At 38.8% G+C, this 19685-nt stretch overlaps 2 protein-coding genes and 1 long non-coding RNA gene across 5 annotated transcripts; 2 read left to right on the plus strand and 1 right to left on the minus strand.

Annotated features, from left to right (window-relative positions):
- Positions 1–700: 700 nt before the first annotated feature.
- LOC135588508 (NADPH-dependent pterin aldehyde reductase-like) lies at positions 701–5603 on the minus strand. 2 transcript variants are annotated; one of them, XM_065080663.1, is made up of 5 exons: positions 5248–5603; positions 5006–5075; positions 2927–3120; positions 2664–2836; positions 701–1044 (listed from the first exon to the last, which is right to left on the minus strand). In XM_065080663.1, the coding sequence occupies exons 1-5, from the start codon at positions 5572–5574 to the stop codon at positions 975–977; spliced, it is 834 nt and encodes a 277-aa protein (XP_064936735.1). In that variant the 5' UTR covers positions 5575–5603; the 3' UTR covers positions 701–974. The 2 variants fall into 2 exon arrangements, with proteins under 2 accessions (XP_064936735.1, XP_064936736.1); XM_065080664.1 differs by lacking the exon at positions 701–1044 and adding an exon at positions 1118–1347.
- A 254-nt stretch (positions 5604–5857) lies between these two features.
- On the plus strand, positions 5858–9024 carry LOC108953623 (uncharacterized). Of its 2 annotated transcripts, XR_001979417.2 has the most exons (4): positions 5858–5961; positions 6075–6244; positions 8337–8433; positions 8516–9024. It is a non-coding gene; the product is annotated as an uncharacterized LOC108953623 (long non-coding RNA). The 2 variants fall into 2 exon arrangements; XR_001979416.2 differs by having other exon boundaries at positions 5862–6244.
- Positions 9025–16415: 7391 nt separating this feature from the next.
- On the plus strand, positions 16416–19386 carry LOC135588509 (protein NRT1/ PTR FAMILY 4.3-like). Its single transcript, XM_065080665.1, has 5 exons — positions 16416–16648; positions 16943–17160; positions 17293–17733; positions 17887–18023; positions 18386–19386. The coding sequence occupies exons 1-5, from the start codon at positions 16525–16527 to the stop codon at positions 19272–19274; spliced, it is 1809 nt and encodes a 602-aa protein (XP_064936737.1). The 5' UTR covers positions 16416–16524; the 3' UTR covers positions 19275–19386.
- Positions 19387–19685: the final 299 nt, after the last annotated feature.

Raw genomic sequence — 19685 nt, forward strand, 5'->3', positions numbered from 1 at the left:
TTATTATAGAAAAATAATTATATATATATATATACACATTAATGCTACTTCAATAATACAACATTTCATAAATTAATAAATTTGATAAATATCCATCTAAATTTAAATTTTATTAATGAGGGAGTCAAAATATCGGAAGAGTGTAAATAAACATTTGCTATATTGAAATGCGGGCTGACATTTATATGTAAACCCAAAAAAAAGTGTAAAACGGTGTATATAATATTTTTAATGATTCCTACAATTCTCCCTCAAATTTTAATTTAATACGCATCCCGTAGAACATAAAATTTTTATAGCCTATGTTTTAGTTTTAGAACATATAATTTCTCGTGATAGATTCTTTAATGCATTGAATAATGATTTCCAATGTAACCATACAAATGTGTGGTCTCTAATTTATGGTTGGAATTGGTAGAAAGATGTCGATACATCAATCGAGCGACCTTAGCCATGACACACAACATGATTGAAGCCTTCAAATGGAACTGTTAATGAGAAGTTAGTGAGAGCATCAAAGATGATAGGTGACATAGAGAGATAAAGTTCTTGGAGAAATGTCATCACCTCATCAGTAATGTGCATATGCAATGTGTACAGTTAAATCTTGAGATACTGCCTGAACTAACTCTAATTCTAATACCAGATTTGTGATGTCTCACGCAAAGGACTGTGGGTGTAAAAAAAAAAAGGAAACAAGTTAAGGCCACAAAACCACAAAAGACGGCCTTGTTTAACAAGAGGATTACAAGCACTTATTTTTCAAACTTGTTTGCATCAAGAGCACATCTTTGCGAATTGACCGGAAAAGAAAAGCTAGTTCGGACTCGAGTGCATACTCATAATTTTAGGGATCTCCTAAATTCATATGTAATAAAGGCAGTAAAAAGTATCCTAAAAGGCTACACCGAGCGAACTAGTTTGACACCGATAGCATCATTCCAAATGGTTAGACTGATCAAGCACCGAAAGCTTCACACGGTCAGTGACGCGCCGTTATCTTCCGTCGTGAGGTTGAGTATCATTGTAGCAGCATTAGGAGCCCTGAAACAAAATGATAAACATGTTGACGAAAAACAGGGGTCTTAGAGCATTTGTTATTAACATACATAATGCTAACTAGAGTTTTCACAATTGATAATGCGAAAATTGGGGAAAGTCAATGTCTTTCAACATAACTCATGACAGAATTTCGAACACCAATTCTGGCAGAAAGGAAGCAGAAGCTGGAAGTTGGATGGCTGCTAAAGACCAACTTTTATGTGATTTGCGCTGAGCTAAGGACTTAAAAGTGAAATTGCCAAATCTCCATTGGAAATATAAGTATGGATGGGATCTTATTCTTACCTACACAAAATCAATGGAGAAATGAACAAATGCAAGCACATTAACAACAAATCAAAGCTGCTCCTTTGACAGAATGTACATGCGATTGACCTTTTCTTTCCAAAAATGACAGATTTCCTTGACGGAGAAATCTAAGTTGATCTTGCTTCTTGGAAGATAGCATTAACTGAGAAATTTTTATAGGATACAGTCCCATTTTTGATACAGACATGAGACAACAGATCCAAATCTACAAATGAGGAAGTTGTAGGTGTGCGGCAATAAGGTCAGAAAAAAGTCGTGTGCATCAAAATTAACATCCACAAATCTACAAGAATGTGAAAGCCTTCTACAGGTTTTATTGGAAGACCTGTGTTCTGTAACCACTCCAATGGTAAATTCAACATAGCAACACCAGTAGATGACAGAAGCAACATGTCAATTTTCACAAGAGCCAGCAGCAGCGGAATCCATAATTAACAACTAGTTGGAATGAGCTAATAGATATATTTTGTTATTCTAAAATTTTTCCCTCCTTCAAATAGTATAGTAACAATCTCGTATAGTTAATTGGCAAGTATACACTGCCTTCTGTTGAACATTTCAGAATTCCATCAAAAAAATTCCAACTGGCTAGCTGTTTTGTTTTCTGTTTCATATAGTCAATATGCATCTAATATGTTTGACTAATTTATAATCTAGTTGATTGTCCCAACCTGACCAACTGATGTGCGATCCAACAAATTTGATGTTGCTAGCGAAAAAATCCATGCACAAATTTGATCAGTTTCAAACAATCTGCTCAAAGGTTTTCCATAAACGAACCACCTTTCTATTTTGTGGATCAAGAACATTTGTAAAAATACATCTCTTGTTTGTTCATTCTTGTTCATAAGTTGGGGGTTTAATTTCTTTATTGGCAACCTCCATGAACAATTTGTTTATAAGACTCATTTTAACTGAAACAAGCATAGCAACTCTTCACTGCACTTCAATTTACGCCAATTTTGTTAGGCTCAGGGAGAGGTGAAGCAACATTTTAATTCTCTTCTCTTAGAACCTTCATGAGTATTTTGCATAACCTCTACAACCTATTGGATACAGGTGCAAATGGATCTTAACTTCATGATACATAGTTTAGTGGTGGATTAGAAACCTGTAAAGCGATATTGAAAAAGTCAATATTCTGACATAATCAACACACACAGTTCATCTATCCCTGCACAAAAACAATTCTCAACCCCATTATGAAAACTAACCTTGCAAGACTACTCATGAAATAGCTGCTAAGAAAAGGACAATTTAGAAAAATATAATGTGTGTACATACAGAATTACCATGTTTCAGGAGTTTGATAAAGAGAAGCAGAACTTCCAAAGCATGAGGCAAGCATGTCAGTGTTTACCACACCAGGACTAAGAGCAACAATTGCAAGCCCTGGTGGCAATTCCTTTGCGACAGACTTTGTCAAACCCTCGACTGCCCACTTTGAAGCACAGTAGGGTGCAACCTGTAAGCAAATGCCATGTATGGATGACTTCATAACTGACAGGAGTAAAATATTAACTAGGAAGTAACTCCAGTGAGAGGGTGTCGTTACCTCAGCAGCTGCAGACCTTCCCCAACCAGAGGACATGTTCACGATGGTGCCGTGCTTTCTTTGTATCATAAGGGGTAAAAAGTGACGTATAATATTTGATATTCCTTTGACATTGGTATCCATGACCATATCAAATTCTTCTGCTGGAACTTCCCATATCTTGTTGTTCTTATTTATGGTGCCTGCATTATTTACTGTAATTGAAACTCCATTTCAGTGGCTACTCATTATCATAGTTGCTATAGACAAAATAAATTTAGGTGAACAGACACTAAGAAAGGAGAATTGTAGTACTTAATTAAGAATTTTACAGTAATGATTTCAATTGGCATGAAAAGAAACAGATATCAAGCTGAAAAATATGATGGAACTCCAAAAAGAACATTGTCATGGGGAATCACTTCAACCGTTTGTTAAGAAAAATTAAAATAGACAATCATAACTTATGAAAATAAGCATATAAAAGATTTGATGATAAGACATTACTCTCATTGATTTAATTCAGACTTCAGCTAGATGGATCTATCCTGCTGTGTACTTCTGCCAAGGATGAAGAGACTAGAATCAATGCCATCTACTGTCATTAATTTCTGACCAAAGTTCTTCGGTCCTCCTTGTCAAGCACCACTAAATCCAATCAACTTGTTGCACTATTTTTACTAGTTTATATAGATATTAAATGTAACTTGTATATACAGATCAAGGACTACTGTACCGCCTAAAATGGTATGGAACAGGCGGTACGTACCAATCCGACCGTGGATCAATACATGGACCACCCCGCAACCAATCAAAAATTAAAAAAACCTAAAATATCGATAGGGCCCATCCATTATGTCTAGAGATTGTTAAATATTATTTAATGTACTCAACATTTATTTTGGATACCTATATTTAAATAATTTTAATTGCTTTAACTAGTATGGTGATATTTATTTGTTCACATTGCAGAGTTTATAAAATTTATGTATAAAAACTATAAAACTTAGGTTAATCGAATATTATCTATATATTAAAGAATACACATGTCCTTGCATGTCGATGTCCTATTTTTTAAAAAAAAATGACATGTCGCTATGTCCGTGTCGTGTCATGCCCATGTCCCGCGTCTGTGCTTCTTAGCCTGCCACTACTTCGCGACACCGCTGTCATCTTCTTGCAAGTTGCAACACTGCTACCATCTTCTTGCAATGTTGCTACCGTCTTCTCGCAATGCTATTGTCACCGTCATTGCCGCTCAATGTTGCCACCACTACTACCAGTTTCTATCTCCCCATGTACACTCGCACCTTTACTCCTCTTCTTTCTTCTTCTTCTTCCTTCTTCTTCTTCATCTTCCTCCACTCTCTCCTTCTTCCTTCCTCTTCCTCCTTTCTTCTTCCATCCACCCTTGTACTTTTTTTTCCTCTTCGAAACACCAGTATATACCAGTGTATCAAGTATCAACACATGGTACATCGGTACTGACTAATATGTACCAGTCTAACCAAATCATCAAAATGCGTCCAGTACCCAAAACGACAATCTTTGATATAGACATCTTAAATTGTACAAATTATGTTGATTAACTCTTCCTAATGGTATCATCATCTAGTATTGTCGCTAATCTTCCACGTATTGATCATGTCATACTCAACCTTTTTTAATAACTTAATATATTCATCTTAGAATCCCCATGTTGAATAAATTATCCTCTAAACACCCAACATTGTGACCATAGATGGCCTTACGACAAATTTATAAAACTTTCCTTATACCGCACAACCCCCTAAAAATCCCATTCTGTTTTAGCCATCCACTCTACTTTAGTGCCAAATATTATGTGACCCAAATTGATAACAATATTACTTGTCTGACCTTGTATTACATTTATATATCAACTGTTCCGTCCTATATCTCTTTTATACAATTATTTGTTCATAAATAGTAAAAAAAACACAAAATAATTTTTTTTCAATATTTCTTCCTCTACTGCAACTTTTTGTCAAACTATTATTTTCTTCAAAATCAACATAGGTGAGACTAAGATAAAATTTACTAAATACGAAATGTAATTCATCTGAGTGGGAGTTCACGAACCTATAATATCAGGAAACCGTTTTGTCTCCATGAGAAGCTTAGCCAACGCCTGGACTCCACTATCCGACCTCTACAACAAGAAGCAGCAATCACTCCGCTATCAACCACAATCAATAGCAACAAACAACAATCGCCCATTTCGCAATCAGAATTACATGAATGACTTGCACCAAAAAGATATTGAAAATACTGCTTGCAATCACTCAAAATATCAACCAAAACAAGTGAGAGGACAAACCGACCACGTCAAGATCGATGATGAGGTGCTTGGACGGAGGGGAAGCAGAAGAGGAGGAGGAGGAAGAAGCGTCAGGGGACACGGCCATCAGCTCGTGTTGGAGAGCTTGGACCTTGTCAGGGGAGCGGGCGCAGCCAATGACGGCGTGGCCGCGCCTGGCCAACTCGAGGGAAAGCGCCCTGCCGAGGCCGCGGCTCACCCCAGTCACCAGCACCGTCTTCCGCGGCGCCGCTTCTGCCTTCATCCCCGCCGCTGTCGGCATCCTCTTCGTCGCCGTCGCCGTCCTCGTCGTCGTCGCAGCAGAACTACACACAAACCCAATTCCCTCCATCCGCTCCACCAGCCAGAGCGAGCGGTCCAAAGTGTAAGCCGCGGCCTCGTTTCAAGGGCTTCATTTATAGTCCGGCTTCGACCGTTACTTGGGCCTAACGGGCCGGCCTGGCAAACCCAACTTATATCCGTTATAACGGAAGTCCGTTATAACGGAATGAACCCATTATATTGGACATATAACAGAATCGATTGTAACACTTCCCCTTCGTGGCATGTGTCTCTCCTCTTCTCGTCACTCTACTGTGGCTTCCCACGGTGAGTGGGGGGGGGGGGGGGGGGGGGGGGAAGAGAGACTGATCGATCATCCATGATGGCCGCTTCGATCGGATCGTTCCTGCGGCGATCATCGTCAGGGATGCGTTCCAATCTTTCCCGGCGTTTGGAGGTGTTCTCTTTGGCCTTCTTTGTGTGGGTTTCGTCCTAAAGTTTCCTTTTCGAGTGTTCTTGCGCCTCTTGTGGCGCCTTATTTGAAGATTCTCGCTGTTGAGTGTGTTATAGGGGGAAGGAGCATCAAACCTAAACTTCATTGAGACTTTGGTTTACTTTTCCAAGAACTTCATAATAGAGCAACTTCTCTCATACCATCTGGTGGTTGAAAGCAATAACTGACCCTTAAGAATCTGGTCTCCAATGTTGGTTGATGTGAACACCTTGCTTGAACAAGATGAGTAAGCAAAAGTACTTATGCTTAGGATTTCTGTTCCTTTTCAGATTGATCCTAGTTCATGTTGTTGATTGGTATTACCTGACCCATCAATTGTTGCTTTTGAGAACATAAGAAACAAGCTTATGGAAAATCGATGCCCATGTTTCACTTTTAACAGATATATCTTCTGGAACAAACATGGATTTCATTTCTTGCAAATACTGTAGAAAGTTGCTGCTTTAACAATTTTCTATGGCATCACCAAGGCCATGTTGGTATTATCTTTTACTATGAGTTGAAATGCTTGCGTATATTTTGGATGATGGAAACTGCCCAATGCTCCTATGCACTTAGCTTTACCACTTGAGTGCTATTAGATTGTGGTTTAGCTTTTTGTTTTTGTGTTTCTTTTGTGAATTAATGTACTGGCTTTCTTCTGATAAATGTGCCTGTTTTAGCTTTTTATTTTTCGTTTTCAACATGAGTTAACATACTGGCTTTCTTTTAATGTATGTTGCTGTTTTGTTCAACAAATCATTGAAACAGTGCTTAAGCAGTTGTGCAAGGTTTGTTTTGATGCATATTTGTGCAACTTCTGTTGTCTAAATAAAAAAGCATCTTACCTCTGAATCCAAATGTTTTGACATGTATTGACTTGTACTTCATGTGATAACAACTCTGTCTATCAGATGCACCTCAAGTTTTGCAAGGTTCATGTTCTAGCATGTGTAATCCTGTCGAGCACGTATCCTGGTTAAACTGGTGTTAAAACTTCAGTTTTTTTTGCTGATATTGGTTAAACTGGTGTTAATCCTGTCAAGAATGTATCATTAAGAAGCTTATCATGTTTCAATGATTCTTATTATTTTGTACATGTCAGTGTTAAGCAACACTGAGCCATGTTACATTCAAGGAATTGATGGTACGGGTCACAATTTCTATCAGTAATTCTCTCTGTGTCAGTGTCTCAAATGACATCGATGCATAAATTCTTTATGTAATTCACTATACTACTGTTTAGGTAGTGTGACTAAAAACTCATAATCCCACAAAACCTACTTGAGTTCTCTAGTAATTTCTAACAGTAGTCTCATTAGCTAAACAACTTTCCTAACCAAATTACATTCAAGATGACACTCAAAAATAAGAATTTGACTCACAATAGAGCTCTTAAGCCTTTCTAAATTTACAATTAAAAACAAGGAAAATGAATGAAAACTAAATTTAACTCGACTCGATCCTCACTAGACTTGAGTATAACCTAATATAAATAAAATAAAGCTGGACTAGAACCTGGATTCATCCACTGTTTCATTGTGCATCATCATGTCCATGCGATGATTTACTACAGATATAGTAATTCTTCAGACTCCACATCAAACTAGAAAGCTCAGACTTGAGTCTGAGCTGGGAAAATTGCAAAAACACCTGTAATGGATTGCAACTTTCCCAATCTTTACATGATCAGTTTAGCTCTTGCAAATTGGGCTAATTAAACATTTAATGATTCTGATTATGATAATGATGCTTTAGGATCTGGTATTTTACTCAGACCATCATGTAATATGTCTGAAAAATAAGAATAATTGGAATCGATTAAGCCCAAGAAATTATCTGGAAAGAAGAGGGACCATGTTACAACTTATATTCGTTTTAGACAGGCCTGCAGCGTGTGAGAATTCATAGCAATAATTTGAATCCTTGACCTAAGAATGAATCCATATATACTACCACGGGTCCTTGAGCGTTAACTTGTCATTGTAAGCATTTTTTTGCTCATGTTTAAGTTTTAATAGGACAGACTTGAGAAGTTATGCTTCTTCATCAGTTATCCTCTTAGTGCAGATGTGGTTTGAGACACAGCTAGACTTATCCCATTAACTTAAATGGATGAATGAAGGTGATGGTCTTTCAAGTTTCAATTAGTGTTCTTGCTTCTTCAGTGATGCATGATGCATGTTGACTGATGATTGATGAACATCATTGTTTCTTTCACAGCATTTTGTTTATAGTGTATTACAGCAGAATAGTCAGAGAGCTGATGATTAGAAGCTGAAGATTTTGAAACATCTCTTGGAAATTGATTTGTGTTGCTCGCTTCATTTAAACTGCAGATATAAAGAAAGTTATCCTCCAATGAGAGAAGTGGTCTGTTGCAAGTCATATCATCCAAAATGTCACTGAAGAGTTTATGATTTGCTTGGGGTTTAGGTAGATATCCAGCCACTCAAGATGTCATTTCCACCAAGTTTGTCATCCACCATCCCCTTAACATTATTATGCTATAATCCAGGAAGAACGGAAAGAAAGGATCACAGACATGAAAGATCTGACAAAGGTATGAGCAGGAAGTGACAAGTTCAAAGCCACCAACAATGGTGGAGATGCAATTCCGAGCTAGCCGGTATAGTGCATTCCAACATGGAGGTCTGAAGTCTCAGGGCAGGCAAGTGGAGAAGACATAATTCAACTCAAGGAATTGAAATGGAGGCACCGACGGTTCTTGTTTGATGGTAATGCTCGCTTGCTTCAGCTTCCAGCTCATAACACCTTCAAAAGGAGAGTGAAGATATATCAAGCTCTCACACTTGGATGTAGACAGAATTGTCTTTGGAGTTCTCTTTCCCTGTAGGATATGCATTCACAGGAGATAGATTGTTGTTGATATATTGACCATAATGTAGTATTCTAGACATTGGCCAAGCCACAAAAACCTGACATATTTAATAAGTTGTTGCAGATTATGTTTATGGTAGACATGATCTGAACAGTACATGCAATATGAACTGGACATTTTGAATCTGATGAAAGCTATTTGCAGAATCGGACATGTTTACAAGATCAAAACAGGCTATGGTTTGCATGCTCATCTGTTTTTGACTCGGGTTACTCGGTGTCCATTTGTTTATGATTCAAGTCTAAATAAATCAACTCCAAATCCATTATTTTCATGCTGAGGACTTGATGTTGATCAAGAATTTGATGGCTTCTAAGCGTCTCAAGAATTGAAAGTATTGTATTTCAAGCATCGATTTAGGTTTGAGAATTAAAATGATTAGACAAGAACATCTCATGTGTTACGATGCATCTATAGTGTTTGAACAAAATGATTGTCTCAAATTGTTTAAATCAAAATTAATGGCAGCATCACCATGAATTCTTATAAGCTAGTTCAAGTCTTTACGGTCTCCTATGGTTGCAACATTGACAGAATTGAAAGGACAAGTTAATGACTACTAACTTAATTATCCAACAAGACACAAGTCAAGAAAAGATCTCATGTAGGAATGAAAACTCAATTACAATGCTAAAGAGAATTATTGAGTGGTTCTCAAGCTTTCTTGTTTCAAGAAAACTTCATGTTTTTTTCTTTTCAATGGCATCATATGTGGATCTGCTACCTCATCAGTGTCTTTTGTAGAGTAATAGGCATACCTCATGATGGGATTGGAGAAAGAAATGGCTTGCTATAGCACAGAAGGTTATGCTATACTGTTGCAAGTGGATGTGTTGGCCATTATGAACGCTAAGGCTTACAGCACTCACAGCTACTGGATCTATGAAACTAAAAAGTAACACCTATCAATTAGGATAGCCAGCAATCTAAAATGCATGACATTTTTATGAGGTTATCCTACATTAATGTCCCACATTTACCGACATTATCACATGTTCGATACTTGTTTCACATGTGTCCGACAAAAACATTCCAATCTAAAATGTACATATTATATATGGCTCATGGATAATTGTTCCACATGTGTCATACAAATCATTCCATATCTTATATTTTCATATATGTTTGATAATTAGATATGACTTAAATCTAGAATGACAACCGTTTAGTATGAGATATAACCAATTTATGTCTTTTTTCCTTATTTTTCTATAAATATTATAAGAGTTAGATTTGAGAACCAATTTATGACATTCAATTCAAAACGAGGATGAATTTAATATTATTATTATTATTTATTAATTTTATTTACTTTGCTGCATATATTATCCATATGATAGAGGTGGTTAGTCTTATAACTACTTGTATAGGAACACTAGGGATATAATGCAGATGCTTATTGGAGAATAAGTTCACTGATTGATCCGTTCGCAGAATGCTATATGGTTGATGATACCTTATTGTCAGACAGTAATACTATCGTCTCAATTGTGTATCTGGTCCTTAGACTTAAGACACTAAGAATATCCTGTATGAGTACTTAATTCTTTAATACCGGATTTATAGGTCAAAAAATTTTAGAACTAGCACAACTGATCATCAGAGGTAATAGTCAACCTTACGAGGGCAATTGAGTGTCAATAATGATTATCTGCTCTAAGTGTTATGAGAGAAATATCTTATGTATTTTTGCTTAAGCAAATCCCTGACCACGATAATTCGGATTAAGAGAGAAAAAGTTCTCCGGGAGAATCTGATTAGAGCGAGACTCGAATAAATTCCATATGAGATTGATAGCACCATGCCCAATATATAGTTTTTGGGATATTAGATGGATGAGAGACTATATATACATGGTAACTTAAGACAGACATGTCTAATGAATTAGATTTCCTTATATCGTATAGGGATTACGGCGTAGTGACATAGTACGTCAGCAATCGATGAGTCAAGTAAATTATTATAAAAATAATAATTCACTGAGCTAAAAGGAGTTCTGACATATATGACTTACGACTAGCTCAATATTGGGCATAAAGGGTTACACATATATGGTAGGTATTGCTATAAGTGATGGTCCGATATGAGATATCCGTTGGAGCCCATATCTTATTGGATATCTAATAAGTCATTGAATTATTGGATCTTATGGATAAGATCTAATAAGAGCTAATGAAATATTATTGGATAGAAATCCACTAATCCAAGAGGCTTGGATAGTTGGATGTAGATCCAATATCCAATATGGTATAATCCATTATGGTTAAGTTGATAAGAACCTTTATAAATAGGAGGGAATCAAATGGGGCATAAGCTAGATTTCTTTTGATTATCACCTTCTATACTCCTCCCTTCCTCTCTTTCTCAATCGACAGCCCTAATTTGGAGCATGTAAACAGCAAGAAAGGATAGTCCCTTTTTGATCATGTGGTGCATATGGAGAAAAAAATTATACAATGATTTGAGAAGCATATTTACCATATTTACCATGTAGATAAAAATAAAGATATTTAAAGAATATATAATCTCTTTAGTCAATGTATTTTTTATATACACATGTTTTACTTTTAAGAGTTTTTACATATCAATCTTTATAGAAAAAATATTTTTTTAAATAATTTAAATTTTATTGGATGAAAAATTATTTTCTTTAAATAATCTAAAATTTTATTGTGCATGTGATGCTGTCTCAAAATTTTCAACACTCTCAACGCCGAAAGACAAATAGTTTCCATCACATCAAGTATTGGAGACTCATCTTCTTCACTCATTGTTGCACCTCTACCACTCTTTCCTATGCTCCAATGTTTTGACTTACTTGGGAGTGATGGCCATCTTCTCCACTATGTCAAATGGTTGCATGTGAAGTTGCTTGGTTTATCCTCTTAACATGTCACCTCAGCTAAAAGCAAGAAGAGGGACCAAACTTGTTGCATTCCCCATAAAATTTCGGCTTTATTTTTTGCCTTCAGAATGCTCTTTTCATGTCTCTTTTTTTAATTAAAAAAGAAATAGTTTATTATTATTATTATTATTATATATATATATATATATATAAACTACTTTTTTGTAACAATCATACTAGTAACACATCAAGTGTTAAGAGACTCAGCTGACACCCTTTGTTCCACCTCTTCTCATTTTCATATGCCATTGATGGGACTGTGTCCATCAATGGTCAGCTTCTCTTCTTTGTCATATGGTTGCATGCCAAATTGTTTGGCCTTTCCTTTTATCATGTCACCTCAACTAAAAGGCAAGTGAGGGACCAAACTTGTAAATTCCCAATAGAATTTTGTTTTTCTCATTCAAAATGTGCTTTTTTGTGTCTCAATTCTTAAAAACAAAAGATGAGATCATAATAGTTTGCTTTCTTTTGATTCTTATGTAAGATGTGAAGTATATATGGATTCTTAGTAAAGGATTTTATAACATAGAAAAACAATACACTCATTCCTGAAACTAAACATTTTTCATAATAATCATTTTGGTTATTTATTAATAATTTCTAAAATACAAATAATTTTTTTCTTTTCACACCTCAAGAATAGATTGAATTGGTCCACATTAATTTGTTGATTTGAATTAGGAACAAAGCTACCCAAAAGGTCAAATATTTTTTGAGAAAGATTCGGTCAGTAAGAGCACCAATAATCATCAAAAATTCCACCATGATCTCCATTTTTTTTTGTTGGCATGTGGGCATATGTCTTAGTTGAATTTTTATTTTCATCTTTTTTTTTCTTTCTTTTCTGATAGTTATGCTAATTGAGGTTGACAAGTTTAGATTCTACATATTCTCAAAATGCACAATGCTCAATGGTGAAAATGGACATTGTTGAATTTTCACTCTTCTCATTTTTCCTTTTTTTTCTTGATAGTTCTATTAATTGAGGTTGACAAAATTCAGATTCCTTGTATGCTCAAATGCACAATAATATTCTCCATGTCCACATTGCTCAATGACTTGACCTCTCTTTCTATCTATCAATCTATTCTATCCTTTGACAAACTTCTCCAAACTCTTAATTCAGATCACTTTACTTAAACAACAATGCATCTGTGGAAGAAGATCCATCTATTGGATGAAGAAGTAGGATCTGACTGTACATTAAGATTATGATATAATCCCATTTACCTTTCATTTTTCATGCTGAGCAAAGCAATACCTGAATATGTTGTTTCACTGTTTATAAATATATATAAATATAAAATTTATATCAGATAGTGGGGTTCATTGTGCTGCCACATGCTTTTCAACCCATTTGAGATCACCAGAATTCAACCCAGGGTTGACTTTGGAGAGCCACAGCAGAAGAGGGGAGAAAAGGTCACCATCTCTATCCAAGAATCTGGCATCCATTAGGAACAAACAGTTCTTGAGACCCCTCTGACTTCTGTTTCAGTGATCTAAAACAGGATAAAAATATGGACTTTGCATATGGTGTTGCAAGTATTGTTCTGTGCAGAAAAGCATACTGTCACCATTAGCATCAAACTTGAGACAGAATGATGCATTGGGTTTCATGAAGAAGAAGAAGAAGAAAGGAGCAGAGGTTGTGCACCAGGGAACAGAAGGTCAGTCACACCTTTTGTTCAGCTTTATGGCCTTACTTTTCAGCAATTCTTAGTGAAATAAATGAATATTAGTTATTTATCAAAAGCATTTAATCTTCCATGAAAAATCACTAGCATTCATTTCACTGACTTGAAACTCCTGTCAGTCCAAACCATTTACTACAAGGATTATATCCTTGCCATAACTTATATTTTGAAAATGAATCAATCTCAATTTTGACTTATAATCTCTTTTTTTTTTTTTTGCCTTAGCTTCTTCTCTATGGATTTTGTAGTTGAAAACTCACAGTTCTTTTATGATGTTCTTCTTCAGAAATCAAGCAATTGCAATGCTAGTAAAGCCAGTCATGCACAATTACATCCTCAGATGGGTCAAATGTACAAAGACAGAAGGAAAATAGGAAAAGAAAATATTGAGTCATGCTTTCTAGATCAAACACTAGCATGTGGACCATACTGCACAAGAGAATTTGTCCTTGGCTGAGAAAGAGTTTACAAATCTACAGCCTCCTTGCTTCATTTGCACTCTTGCAGCTCTCTCTCTCTCACTCTCTCCTACCTCTCCAGAGAAAAATCTACAAGACTGTGAAAACATCAGTCTCTTTGGAGAGTTGGCATCTTGCTATTGTCTCTTTGACCCAACATGATGGCAGAAGAGATGTGGTGTTGGTGCTGTTCATTGAATCCTTTTCCTTGCCACCAGCCAAACTATGTGGATTTTCTCAGCTCAGCAGGTCCCACAAGATCATGGTGAAAAGAATCATACATCTCATGATCTACTCCCGAATGGACCATTCCCCCTCATGCAGAGCTTTCACTGCACACCTGTGAGTTGGCAGTTTGCTGACTGCTGGTGTGGCTTTCTTATCCATTTGATCTTAGGCTGGGGCACATAAGAGCCTACCTTGAGCATTCTCTGTGATTCGAATCTTGACCCATATCGATCAATGGATCATCAGTAAATTATGTTTGTTGATTGGGTAAAGTAATGTAATTGACAGATTAATTGCTCAATTTTGTCCACTGAAATCCAAGCTCCAAGCAAAGGTTCATCATATGATGGATCAACCTGCAATACATGGTAGGGATGTGCTCTGAAGAACTGATGCAGATCAACAGATAACCTTACAACAATTGAATGCTATCTATGTGGCTGAGGCACAGCTTGTTGACATACACAGCAAACAAGAGTAACAAAACTGGTGGAAATGGCAATCGGTGAAACAGGACCACCCAACAGTGGGTTGGTAAATAGAGGACATGACAGCAGCAGCAACATGTGGTGGTAAATAGCTGTAGAGAGATAGAGAGAGAGAGGCAGTGGTGATGATGAGTATGTGTTTAGTAGGAGCAATAAGTGCAGCACTGGAAACCAATGGTGGAAGGGCTCTGGTAAATCTTGATGTTAATTAATGGCTGCTACCACATAGCTGGAGTTTCACTTGATTCTCCATGTGAATAGATCATGCAGGAACACATTCTCCAAGAAGCTAGATGATAAAAAGCAATCAAGGTAGGCAGCATAAGCATGTTCTGTGCCAACCTTTGCTGATACCTTTTACATGGACTTTAGCTGAGCTGTGACATTGATTCTTAGGAGAAACCACTATCTGGAAAACACCTACTATGTAACATCAATTTAGCCTACAGTTCTTTGCTTCTCCTAAGAGAATGATGTGTGTGTATATATATATATTCTTACAAATCATGGGTAGAACACATGTGAATACTGTATAGGTTTATCTATATTGCTGTGCTTTATCTCAAGCTGTGTGGAAATCCTTGCCATGTCAGTGACAATGAACTCCATAGAAAACAATATCCTTCTCTGAAATAAAGTTGGTGACCAGGTGTTGGCTACACTTGAGGTGTGTAGAATATAATAGTATTTCTGTTTGTATTTGGAACAACTAAGATAGCATTTATGAATCTTGAGCAGATCAGCAGGAAAGTTATCTGCGTCTACAGTAGAAGTTGGTGGGATAAGAGATGAAGGGAGGAAGAGAAAAAGACTAGTCTTGTCAATGTAGAGGAGAAGGAAGTCCTGCCACATATCAATTGAAAGCAAGACCAAGTTCCACTACTGGTGTACCAAGATGTTCTCAAGGGAGCTTCATCAGGAAAGAGAGAGAGAGAGAGAGAGAGAGAGAGAGAGCTATGTCCACATTCCCAGGGAATCTCACATCTTGAATCCTAACACTTCTCAAACAATGATAGTATGGTTTGTGTGAAATGGTGCCTAAAACATGACAAGTGCAATAACACATTCTTCCTCTGCAGAAAAACCAAGAACATGTTCTGTTTGTTGGGTTGGACAAGAGAGCAAGTGTTTCTTCTCAGAAAGCATGGATGGATACTGGGGATGATTTATTTGAGCCAAGAGTTTGTATGCCCATTGTCGGATGGAACAAGGTTCTTGCATCTCTCTATTCCTTTCCAGATTCATCCTCTTTGATGATGTAATTTTCATTCCCATTGGTGGATGAAAGATTAAAGCTAAAGTTCAGCTTGATCATGTGATGCAACACAAAAAATGCACAATCTCATACCCCTGTTGAGAATAATTATCATGCAAATAGAAGATCTTGATTGTTGATAGCAATTTATGTCATCACCATTTATTGGTCATTATTATTTAGTTCATATTCAGTGATTGGATGAGGAATTAACAGAAAATAATGGATGGTTGAGTTCCAAGAAGTTGTCTGTTGATCTCCCACTTTGCATGCTCAAAACCATTACCAATTCAGACTCTCCAACAGAGATCTCCATTAGCTATAGGCAGACTGTTCAAATCACAAATCCTCTCATTAAAGAGAAGCACATCACATCAACAAAAAGCTCCACCTTCTCTCTCTCTCTCTCTCTCTCTTCCACCTTCTCCTCAATCTCCCCCCCTCCCCCTCCCCAAGCAGACTACTATAAATAACTGCACCAGCTTGCCTAAGGTCTCTAAGGTCCTGCAAGGTGAGCTTCACTCTTGCATAATTGGCTGTGAGCTTCCCAAGAGATCCTCTCCTGCTTGGGAGTGTGTGAAGAGGGAAGCCATGGACATTCAGACAGCACAGATTCTCAAAGGGGACTCCATGATTGAAGTCTCTGTTGATTGGAGGGGCAAACCATGCAGGCCCAACAAGCATGGTGGCATGAAAGCTGCTGCCTTTGTATTAGGTCTCTCTCTCTCTCTCTCTCTCTCTCTCTCTCTCTCTCTCTCTCTCTTGTGAGCTTGGCATTCATGGCAAACAATTGGTAGCAAAGCTTGTGGGTGTGTACTGTGTTGGAATATAGAATACATTTGCCTATTTGCATAGGTTCAGAAATCATGAGGTGGTCTTTGATACCTTATTTTATTATGCTACAGAGAATGATTGAGTTTCTTGAGGTGCCTTTCATGAATATTCTGCTATTCCATCTTTTTCTCAGTGAAAAGTAATTGAACTAATCGCATACCTTTCTCCTCTGCAGCCATCCAAGCATTTGAAATCATGGCAATCGCTGCTGTTGGGAACAACCTCATCACATATGTCTTCAATGAGATGCACTTCCCTCTGTCCAACTCTGCCAATGTCGTGACCAACTTCATAGGGACTGTCTTCCTTCTCTCCCTCCTCGGTGGATTCCTCTCAGATTCCTATCTGGGGAGCTTCTGGACTATGCTTATCTTTGGATTTGTGGAGCTCTCAGTATGTTCTTCGATTCCCAATTATCCACACACATCGAAGCTTAATTGAAGACGATTGAATCCTTTTTTGCATGCAATATTTCCTGCAAAAGCTGCGAGCAGAGAGGATGAGATTGCATTCACTTTGGTGCAGGGCTTCATCCTCCTGTCAGTGCAAGCACATCTCCCACAACTGAGGCCACCCCCCTGCAACATGATATCCGAGGAGGAGCACTGCACGGAGGCCACAGGCTTCAAGGCCACCGTCTTCTTCCTCGCCCTCTACCTGGTGGCCGTGGGAAGCGGCTGCCTGAAGCCGAACATGATCTCCCATGGCGCCGACCAGTTCAGGAACCACGACCCCGACCAGTCGAGGAAGCTCTCCACTTACTTCAACGCCGCCTACTTCAGCTTCTGCGCCGGGGAGCTCGTCGCCCTCACCGTTCTTGTTTGGGTGCAGACGAGGTCGGGCATGGACGTCGGCTTCGGGGTATCTGCAGGTGCCATGGCTATGGTGCTGGCCATCTTGATCTGCGGTGCCTTCTTCTACAGGAACAGGCCTCCCCATGGCAGCATCTTCATGCCGCTAGCAAGGGTATGATCCAACCCTACTAAGTAACAGAGATAGGGATCTTAAGGTCGATCCAATCCGGATCGAAGAATCTTCTGCCGCCTCGCAGTCTTTAGTCAAACCATAGGTCAACGCTTCTTTGACCAGATCAGCCTTACGATGGAAGTAAACTTGCAGGTCTTCGTAGCAGCATTCACCAAGAGAAAGCAAGTCTGCCCCTCCATTAATCCTCGAGTGCTTCAGAGAAGCCTCTTCAACTCACCCCATCATCTTGACGTCGACGATGGTGGCCTTCGATACACCACCATGTTCAGGTGAGCTTCTCTCTCCTGATTTAGACTTTGAATCCGTGGTTCTGGTTCGGTTCGGTTCGGTTCGATTTTGATTGAAACTGTTAATTTTTAAAAATTAAAAATAATTTTAAAAATAAAAAATATTATAATATATATATATATATATATATTTTAATCGTGAATCTTCTGTTCGAATCGTGGTCTCCAATTTCAAAAATCAGGAACCATAATGGAGTCACCCAAATTCGATTTCGATTCGATTTTAAACCAATAAATCAATTGGATTCCGGTTCAAACGGAACGGAACCGAACCGAATCCCGATAACACCACGTGTACGTCATCTCGGGGTGTGTGAACTCCGTGATTTCTTCCGGTGCTCAAGGTTCTTGGACAAAGCCTGTGCGAGAGCTCAAGATGGGTCCAACGAGAAGGAGAGCCCATGGAGGCTGTGCACGGCTGCAGAGGTGGAGCAAGTGAAGGTGATCCTTTCGGTCATCCCCATCTTCGCATGCACCATCATCTTCAACACCGTTCTGGCGCAGCTGCAGACCTTGTCGGTCCAACAGGGAAGCGCCATGAACACCCAGCTCACCAGCTCGTTCCATGTTCCCCCTGCGTCGCTCCAATCCATCCCCTACATCGTGCTCCTCGTCCTCGTCCCCGTCTACGAGACCACCTTCGTCCCCCTCGCCCGAAAGCTCACCGGAAACAGCTCCGGCATCACCCCCCTGCAGCGCATCGGCATCGGCCTCTTCACCGTGGCTGTCTCCATGGTGTCCGCGGCCGTGGTCGAGAAGAAGAGAAGGGAGACGGCGGTGGATTCCGACAAGCTGCTCTCCATCTTCTGGATCGCGCCGCAGTTCCTCATCTTTGGGCTCTCCGAGATGTTCACGGCGGTGGGTCTCATCGAGTTCTTCTACAAGCAGTCGGTGGCCGGCATGCAGTCCTTCCTCACGGCCATGACGTACTGCTCCTACTCCTTCGGCTTCTACCTGAGCTCCCTCCTTGTGTCGATGGTGAACAAGATCACATCACTCTCGTCGAGCCGTGGATGGCTCAGTGACAATGACCTGAATAAGGACAGGTTGGACCTCTTCTACTGGCTGCTGGCTGCCCTCAGCCTCCTCAACTTCTTCAACTACCTTTATTGGTGCAGATGGTACTCCAAAGGTCGACCTGCATCGATGAATCCACCACCACCACCATCGCCAGAAGACAGCCAACACAGCTTCTGTTCCTCTAAGCGTGTTGGAGCTGAGGGTATTCTGTAAACAGTCATCATCACTTGAATGATTCTTTTCTTCTCTTCGCTCTTGACCTTGTATTGAGATTAAACAAGGAAGAAGGAAAAGGAAGCGTGAAACGATCATACCGTTAATTCCACAGCAAACTTAGTGCTGGTAGCAGAAGACTGTCTCAGGCATTTTGGTCATGGCTTCATGGATGTTCTTCTACTTCTGAAACCAACTGTTAGGCTCATTCCATCTGCAACAGTCACTGCGCTCTCCTGTCTTCTTCGCTTTCCTCCTTTACGATGCTGTCTATGAAGCTACATCGGGCATTGTGATTTGGTGTAGTTTCGATGCTGTCCACCGAAGGATGACAGTTCCAATGGTTTGGCAAAGTGGCGTTTCTCCACAGGAACACTGCTTGCCATTACCATGTTGTCAGTCCTTTTTTGT

Source organism: Musa acuminata, chromosome BXJ1-8, assembly GCF_036884655.1.
Source record: "Musa acuminata AAA Group cultivar baxijiao chromosome BXJ1-8, Cavendish_Baxijiao_AAA, whole genome shotgun sequence".
Lineage (NCBI taxonomy): Eukaryota > Viridiplantae > Streptophyta > Magnoliopsida > Zingiberales > Musaceae > Musa > Musa acuminata.